This window comes from Dendropsophus ebraccatus, chromosome 5 (assembly GCF_027789765.1).
Source record: "Dendropsophus ebraccatus isolate aDenEbr1 chromosome 5, aDenEbr1.pat, whole genome shotgun sequence".
Lineage (NCBI taxonomy): Eukaryota > Metazoa > Chordata > Amphibia > Anura > Hylidae > Dendropsophus > Dendropsophus ebraccatus.
Window position 1 is genome coordinate 6,705,669 of NC_091458.1, and position 9,265 is coordinate 6,714,933.

The 9,265-nt window shown below is 49.1% G+C and overlaps 1 protein-coding gene across 1 annotated transcript; it reads right to left on the bottom strand.

The window, feature by feature from the left end:
* Nucleotides 1-1,562: 1,562 nt before the first annotated feature.
* On the bottom strand, nucleotides 1,563-9,265 carry LOC138793987 (ecto-ADP-ribosyltransferase 5-like). The gene is made up of 3 exons (XM_069972751.1): nucleotides 9,235-9,265; nucleotides 6,567-6,643; nucleotides 1,563-2,345 (listed from the first exon to the last, which is right to left on the bottom strand). The coding sequence occupies exons 1-3, from the start codon at nucleotides 9,263-9,265 to the stop codon at nucleotides 1,563-1,565; spliced, it is 891 nt and encodes a 296-aa protein (XP_069828852.1).

The following is a 9,265-nucleotide window of genomic DNA, read 5'->3' on the forward strand; positions in this document are numbered from 1 at the left end:
GGGGGCATGAGTATTATTATAGAGGGAACAGGGGGGCATGAGTATTATTATAGAGAGAAAAGGGGGCATGAGTATCATTATAGAGGGAACAGGGGGGCATGAGTATTATTATAGAGTGATAGGGGACATAAGTATTATTATAGAGGGAACAGGGGGCATGAGTATTATTATAGAGAGAACAGGGGGCATGAGTATTATTATAGAGGGAACAGGGGGCATGGGTATCATTATAGAGGGAGCAGGGGGGCATGAGTATTATTATAGAGGGAACAGGAGGGCATGAGTATCATTATAGAGGGAGCAGGGGGCATGAGTATCATTATAGAGGGAACAGGGGGGCATGAGCATTATTATAGAGGGAGCAGGGGGCATGAGTATCATTATAGAGGGAACAGGGGGCATGAGTATTATTATAGAGGGAGCAGGGGGCATGAGTATCATTATAGAGGGAACAGGGGGCATGAGTATCATTATAGAGGGAGCAGGGGGCATGAGTATCATTATAGAGGGAACAGGGGGCATGAGTATTATTATAGAGGGAACAGGTGGCATGAGTATCATTATAGAGGGAGCAGGGGGGCATAAGTATCATTATAGAGGGAGCAGGGGGCATAAGTATCATTATAGAGGGAGCAGGGGGCATGAGTATCATTATAGAGTAACAGGGGGCATGGGTATCATTATAGAGGGAGCAGGGGGCATGAGTATTATTATAGAGTGACCGGGGGCATGGGTATCAATATAGAATGACAGGGGGCATGGGTATCATTATCGAGGGAGCAGGGGGCATGAGTATTATTATAGAGAGAACAGGGGGCATGAGTATCATTATAGAGGGGGCAGGGGGCATGAGTATTATTATAGAGGGAGCAGGGGGCATGAGTATCATTATAGAGGGAACAGGGGGCATGAGTATTATTATAGAGGGAGCAGGGGGCATGAGTATCATTATAGAGGGGGCAGGGGGCATGAGTATTATTATAGAGAGAGCAGGGGGCATGAGTATCATTATAGAGGGGGCAGGGGGCATGAGTATCATTATAGAGGGAGCAGGGGGCATGAGTATCATTATAGAGGGAGCAGGGGGCATGAGTATCATTATAGAGGGAGCAGGGGGCATGAGTATCATTATAGAGAGAACAGGGGGCATGAGTATCATTATAGAGGGAGCAGGGGGCATGAGTATCATTATAGAGGGAACAAGGGGCATGAGTATCATTATAGAGGGGACAGGGGGCATTATAGAGGGAACAGGGGGCATGAGTATCATTATAGAGAGAGCAGGGGGCATGAGTATCATTATAGAGGGAACAGGGGGGCATGAGTATCATTATAGAGGGAGCAGGGGGCATGAATATCATTATAGAGGGAACAGGGGGCATGAGTATTATTATAGAGGGGGCAGGGGGCATGAGTATCATTATAGAGGGAGCAGGGGGCATGAGTATCATTATAGAGGGAGCAGGGGGCATGATTATCATTATAGAGGGGGCAGGGGGCATGAGTATCATCATTGAAGGGGTCTGTCAGGGGAGTTGTGTAAATCTAGGTGATCTCAGTGATCAGTCCAGACCCTCAGTCATGTACAGAATATTACAGTTTTCTGTCCCGTTATCCTCCGTCTCCCGTCTCGGCCACTTACCCCCCAGGTAGTCGCAGTTGTAATAACTACACGTCTTATTGGTGGTCTGCAATGTGATCAGGTTCTGCTTCTCATCGTAGCTGATGACCTGAAACACCTCATTCACCGGGATCATCACCATCTTCGAGGGACGATATTCTGCAAAGTCCTTTAGTTCCACCCCGAAGCAGCTCATGACCAGTACCACCACTTTCTTAGTAATATTAATCACCTCAATGTCGGTAGAAGATAAAACGAATTGGTTCATCCTTACTGTAGCCTGTGGGTCCAATGGCAGCTTCACATGAATACTATGGGATTCCACATAGGTGGACAGCGGTTTTACATCGCAACGAGGCCGAAGTAAAGTCAGCGCTCTGGTGAGATAGAAATGGACTGAATGGAACCTGAAAGACTTGAGGTTCCAACCATAATTCCTTACGTCTTGGTCCAGGCTGGATCTAATATCGAAGCTCGCAAGAGAGTAGATTATTAAAGCGATTCCATACTCGTCCCGGAAAACAACCGGGAGACGTCCCAGTAGAGACTTTCTTTCGTGCCATATAGAAGAAGCAACGTTCCAAGCATACGCAAGTTCTGGTGTCTCCTTTCTTTCCTTCTTCAGTAACTTCGATGCTACTGACTCCATTTTGTCCGTGCATCCGATATATTGATCGTCAAATGAATCTTCAAACATTTGGAAGTAAATTTGCCTGCAAAACACCTTGGAAATCCAAAAATGTTAAAAGATATAAACAAAGTGAAGAGGAGAAGAGGAGAAGAGGAGGCCAACACTGCTACATGACTGCAAGTAACATTAGACTTTACCTGTAGCAGTCGTCCTGCCTGGGTCCATAAAGACCATATTTAAGGACTAAATGTGGGTCAATTCCCTTTTGGTGTAGGAATTGTGAGGTGACTCAAAATCCCATTGGTGGGAATTTTCTAGAATAAACCTGTGACAGGCTAGGGTATGGGGCTTAAAGGTCCTTAAAGTCCAGTGAAAAATTTTATTACAGTATTGTATTGCCCCCCAAAAGATATACAAATCACCAATATTCACTTATTACGGGTAATGCTTATAAAGTGCTTTTTTCTCTGCACTTACTACTGCATCAAGGCTTCACTTCCTGGATAACATGGTGATGTCACTTCCAGGATAACATGGTGATGTCACTTCCTGGATAACATGGTGATGTCACTTCCTGGATAACATGGTGATGTCACTTCCTGAATAACATGGTGATGTCACTTCCAGGATAACATGGTGATGTCACTTCCTGGTTAACATGGTGATGTCACTTCCTGGATAACATGGTGATGTCACTTCCTGGATAACATGCTGATGTCACTTCCTGGATAACATGGTGATGTCACTTCATGGATAACATGGTGATGTCACTTCCTGGATAACATGGTGATGTCACTTCCTGGATAACATGCTGATGTCACTTCCTGGATAACATAGTGATGTCACTTCATGGATAACATGGTGATGTCACTTCCTGGATAACATGATGATGTCACTTCCTGGATAACATGCTGATGTCACTTTCTGGATAACATGGTGAGGTCACGACCCGACTCCCAGAGCTGTGCGGGCTGTGGCTGCTGGAGAGGATGATGGCAGGGGGATGCTCAGTGTCCCTCCAGTGCCCTGTGTCCCTCAGTGTCCCCCTGCCATCATCCCCTCCAGCAGCCACAGCCCGCACAGCTCTGGGAGTCGGGTCGTGACCTCACCATGTTATCCAGGAAGTGACATCAACACGTTATCCGGGAAGTGACATCCCCATGTTATCCAGGAAGTGACATCAACACGTTATCCAGGAAGTGACATCACCATGTTATCCAGGAAGTGACATCACCATGTTATCCTGGAAGTGACATCAACACGTTATCCGGGAAGTGACATCCCCATGTTATCCAGGAAGTGACATCAACACGTTATCCAGGAAGTGACATCACCATGTTATCCAGGAAGTGACATCACCATGTTATCCTGGAAGTGACATCACCATGTTATCCTGGAAGTGACATCACCATGTTATCCAGGAAGTGACATCACCATGCTATCCAGGAAGTGACATCACCATGTTATCCAGGAAGTGAAGCCTTGATTCAGTAGTAAGTGCAGGAAAAAAAAAAACGCCTTATAAGCATTTCCCAAAATAAGTCTATATTGGGGATTGGTATAACTTTTGGGGGTAATACAATACTTAAATAAAAAAAAATTGCCGAACTTCTCCTTTAACAGGCAATCACACTCTTGCACATGTAAAATATCACTTAGTATCAACAATGCATCAACCCCTATAAGCTTCAGTGTGGGGGAGAAGAACAAGGCAATACTCAGCGGTGGCATCTTGTGGCCAAAAATGAATACAGCAGATCTGAGAATACAATACAGGATCCCAATACAAAAATACCTTCAGGAGCTGAGTGGACTGAGAGGAACCTATCAGTGGGATATGGGTTCCCGGGCACTACAAAGTGTGTCACATGGCTTATGGCGAATTAGCGCTCGTTCACACCATGATTCAGGTCTCCACAGCACAGATACATCAGGAAACTGTCAAAATGACATGCTGATGTATCCCTGCTGGGATCGGCACAGGCCTCATTTCAATGACGGAATGATAGTTGGCTGGTGACTATTAGAGGTGAGGAAACCTGCTGAAAATTCAGCTTTGCACAAACCCAAACGACCTGCAATGGAATATCGGTGGCTGGACAATCTCCGCTCTCATCACCTTTAGGTTACAAACACACTTGGCGGGTCTGCAGCGAGTCTCCATGCTGCGTTTTTGCAGTGAGACTCGCTACAGATCCTGGCCCTATACTTTCAATGGCAGACAAACACGCAGCAGGGATGTACATCCCTGCTGCGAGTTTGTCTGCAGCCCACCCCATTAACCCCCCGGCCGCGGGAGTTGATACTTCACCTGATCCCGGCTCCGGCGGTTCCCGATGTCTTCAGCAAGCCGGAGCGGGGACCAGATGAAGTATATGCTCCAGCCAGCCGCCCGCACGCCCCCCCCCGCAGCCTCGGCCGCCCGATCGCCCCCCCCCCCCCCGCAGCACCGATCGCTCGCCCCCCCCCCGCAGCACCGAACGCTCGCCCCCCCGCAGCACCGATCGCACGCCCCCCCCAATCGCCCCCCCGCGCAGCACCGATCGCTCGCCCCCCCCCCGCAGCACCGATCGCTCGCCCCCGCGCAGCACCGATCGCACGCCCCCCCGCAGCACCGATCGCTCGCCCCGCCCGCAGCACCGATCGCTCGCCCCCCCGCAGCACCGATCGCTCGCCCCCCCCCCCCCGCAGCACCGATCGCTCGCCCCCCCGCAGCACCGATCGCTCGCACGCCCCCCTGCAGCCCCAGCCGCCCGATCGTCCCCCCCCCCCCCCCGATGGGGGCTGCAGGTGGGCGGCCGGTGCTGCGGGGGGGGGCGTGCGATCGGTGCTGCGGGGGGGGCGATCGGGCGGCCGGGGCTGCGGGCGGCTGGCTGGAGCATATACTTCACCTGGTCCCCGCTCCGGCTTGCTGAAGACATCGGGAACCGCCGGAGCCGGGATCAGGTGAAGTATCAGCTCCCGCGGCCGGGGGGTTAATGGGGTGGGCTGCAAACAAACTCGCAGCAGGGATGTACATCCCTGCTGCGTGTTTGTCTGCCATTAAAAGTATAGGGCCGGGATCTGCAGCGAGTCTCGCTGCAAAAACGCAGCATGGAGACTCGCTGCAGACCCGCCAAGTGGGTTTGTAACCTTAAACAAATTTGTTAAGATTTACACATAGGATTTTCTATGATTTACACAAGAAATTGGAGAAAAATATGGCGGTTATTTAGGTCGGCTGAGGTGGAGCAGATTTCTTATGGAGTGTGCACTGCCCCATCTTACTCCAGGGTGAAGCTAGCCCATGGCATTTACCCACATTGCCTATACTTACCACAGAACTGCAGTTATTTGTGGTGACGACTAATGTAACAGAATTGTGAATTTATTTATATTTTTTTATTTTTTTGGGGGGGGCAAGATTTTATATCAAAACATCAGGACATTTAAAGGGGTACTTTGGCAAAAATCGTTTTCTTTCAAATCAACTGGTTTCAGAAAGTTATATAGATTTGTAATTTATTTCTATTTAAAAATCTCCAGTCTTTCAGCACTTATTAGCTGCTGTATGTCCTGCAGGAAGTGGTGTATTCTCTCCAGTCTGACACAGTGCTCTCTGCTGCCACCTCTGTCCATGTCAGGAACTGTCCAGAGCAGCAGCAATTCCCTATAGAAAACCTCTCTAAGGGTAGGTTCACACTGAGGCTGTACGCGCTCATGGACACCATTCTATGGGCCGGCTGATTCCGCATTCCGCCGAAAGGGATATTAGAACTTGAAATTGACATGCAGTTCTTTCGGCGGAATGCGGAATCAGCCCGCCCATTAGAACGGTGAGCGCGTACAGCCGACGGAATTCCGCGGAGTTTATCCGCGAGAATTCCTCAATGTTAACCCACCCCTACTCTGGACAATTCCTGACATGGACAGAGGTGACAGCAGAGAGCACTGTGTCAGCCTAGAGAGAATACACCACTTTCTGCAGTACATACAGCAGCTGATAAGTACTGGAAGACTGGAGATTTTTAAATAGCAATATATTACAAATCTATATAACTTTTTGAAACCAGTTTATTTGAAAGGAAAAGATTTTCGCCCCTTTAATTCAGGGAAAACACAGATATGACCTCATCCAGCACATAACACATACGCTCAGGGGGGCTGGGACTCATTGAGGAGACCCCGCGGATACATGGAGGCAATGCTTCATGGTATTATGCAAATTGGCTATCAGACAGAAAAATGCTGCAAAGAGGCTCCGGAGAGACGCGGCTGATGTGTATAAGGAGAACACCGCTAATACAATGATCATTATTATCGGGAATATCTCACCTGTTCAGGTCCCAGGATCAGCAGCAGTGCGAGGCAGAAGACAGACAGCAGGGGGCGCCTCATCAGGGAAGGAGACCCTACAAGAAGCACCAAGGGCACGTTCAGCATTCCAGGCCAATACTTGAAAAGGATATATTTTATATATCTAATAATGTCACAGACATCAGGAGGGGCCGTCCCAGCAATACTCGGACGGATCATTTGGGCGGATTTTTGAAGTTAGTGGCGGTCTACTGCCCCCGCTCCTATCCCATGGAGTGCCGTGCTGCAGAGCATCGCTGCACACATTGTGATCTTTCAACATGTGCTATTGTAGTGTCCCACTACAGGGTTTCTTCTGTCCTTACGCACCCAGGGAAACTAGATCACTCAGGTGCCACATTTAGTGTAGGACCTTGCTGTGCTTTATTCCAGCCACTAGATGTCACCCTTACTGCTCCAAATACAGCTGCAGTACACACAAGGTTAGCCTGTATATAGTTGACCAATTATGGAGTCCCAATAGGAGTGTTACTATTGTTTACACCCTTCGCAAAAGTCTGTACCTTTTGTGGTCTTATTGCAGCCAAAGTAGTTTCAAGAGATGACCACTAGATGTCACTATATTGTGTGAATCTGTGGATCAGTAGAATCTTCACTTTCTTCTGTCCTATCTCTCTGTTCTTCTGTTGCATTCTTTTCACCCAACCACAGCGTGCCTTACACGCTGGATTGGAAGTTAGTCCCTTGAGTAAAGGAGGAGTCTTAGTCTGGATTCTGTGGAGGAAGGACGCAGACTGGATTGCTCTCCACAGTAATCCTACCTGGGCCCTGGCCCTCTGCCAGGTCCCCCCGTAAGGAAGAGGAGTAGCCTTAGTCAGTGCCCCGCATGGGTAGGACGCATGACAGTGCTCTGCTACAAACTTCTATCTCAGTGCCTGTACCCCGTATGATGCAGTGTTAAACCTCTCAGGAGAGGACTAGCCAACAGTTTACCTCAACCCACACAGTGGACTAGGAGAAACAACAGTGCAGGACAGTATCCACTAAAGAGCCAAAGAGCTAGGAACTCATCCGGGTGGAGCAAAGTTACTGTAAAAGTCTATGAACTACATCTCGCAGCTACCAGTGTGCACAGATCCCAACCAGTGAGTGGAGCCACACTTTGGGGAACAGACTAAGTGCAGCTCAGTACAGGGGAGTGTATGGTTCAGCTGAATAGACACAGGTCACTGCCCCAAGTAGTCATTGTGTGGGACCTGGTGCTTTCCGTAACCCTGGGAGACGGCGTGTGAGGGAGACTCCCTGTGCAAAGGCGTGCGGCCGAAGACAGGGTTAATAACTAACAAAACTACCGACTTTTTTTGATGTATAGACTGTACGTTGTTGTTCATATTACTAGTTTTAGTAAAGTTATATTCTTCAAAAGCCGGTATCTGACCCTATTACTGCACGCCTCCAGTACATTATATATGTTCAAGGATTTATTGGAACTTTATCAAGTGTATATCCGAGCTGATCTGTATTACCTGCTGCACATTTGCCAATAGTAAATCAAGTCACCGTTATTCACAGATTCTGTGGGTGGGGGGTCCTACTATTCAGGAGGGTCATTACACCACTCTGGCCATCCGTGACTACATCATCCGTGACTACACTCTCCCAAGGGGCCTGGTAAAACCCGACAGGACACCGACCACAGGGTACAACCGGCCTTACACCTTAAAAGCAGGCGTGCCATCACAACTCTGTGCCCACCAGGCACTGACGCCACATCACTGACGTGACAAAACCCTAAGGTCCGGCTGTATCTCGGCCATCCACCACAGAAGTGGCGTCACACTTCCATCTAACAAGTGACCGGCCGTCACAGGGGCCTCTTGTGTGTCCTCCACACTCTCTATCACCCCAGTTTCCTGTTACCCAGGTATAGGGGAGGGGGAGTTCCTGTTTTTAGTTAGTTGTGGTCTAGTGAGAAGTGAGAGAAGAGACAAGAAACAATTTCTATTAAGAGACTGATGCCAGCAGACATGCTCTGCTAGAACCAGACAAATAGGACAAACCCTTGCCCATGCCGTGGATCTTAGCCTCCGTACAGTCACCCCCTACAAGCACAGGAAGAGGGACTGATCCACAGTAGAGCACAGTGCAAGTTAGCTCTCTCTACTGACAGGGAAATTTTCACTAGTTAGCTCCACCCAGAGACAGAAGCCTGGGACCCGTACTACCTACTACCTGTTTTTGTCTTGCACTAAAGCCTTCACGTAAAGTTCAAGTATCTGTTGTTGCTGCACCACTGCACCTGTACCTGACACTTGTCCTAACCAAAGACGCGGTGCCTGTGAGTCCAGGGGTGGGTATCACTGCCCCTGGTCACTGTGACAAAGTAGCCACCAAACACCAAGGCCCACAAGCTGCACACACAAGACCTGCACTTAAAGCACCCCGGCCACGGCACTACGTCACTAAACAATTATCAGCATGAACGGCCGGTAATCGGCCAAGAAAGGCTAACAATCTTTCAGTGGGCCTTAAGTCAGGACAAGAGGGTGAATGGGAAAAAAGATGGTGGACAGACACCAAGGAGAAGAGACAGACGGGAAGGATAAGAGCCCAGGCTGCAGACAGTAAGAGACCGGACTGAGGGTCTGCAGAGAGGGAAGACTCTGCCGGTGGTCTCCACACTTACCCCTGGAGCTGGCGGCCCGGGGTCTCCTCAT

What these genes read in the sequence shown, in the direction of transcription:
- LOC138793987 (XM_069972751.1), bottom strand. Translation starts at nt 9,265, where the DNA reads ATGAGGAGACCCCGGGCCGCCAGCTCCAGGG. An exon ending in CCGGGCCGCCAGCTCCAGGG is followed by an intron (nt 6,644 to 9,234) that starts GTAAGTGTGGAG and finishes TGCTTCTTGTAG; the next exon opens with GGTCTCCTTCCCTGATGAGG. An exon ending in TGATCCTGGGACCTGAACAG is followed by an intron (nt 2,346 to 6,566) that starts GTGAGATATTCC and finishes TGGATTTCCAAG; the next exon opens with GTGTTTTGCAGGCAAATTTA.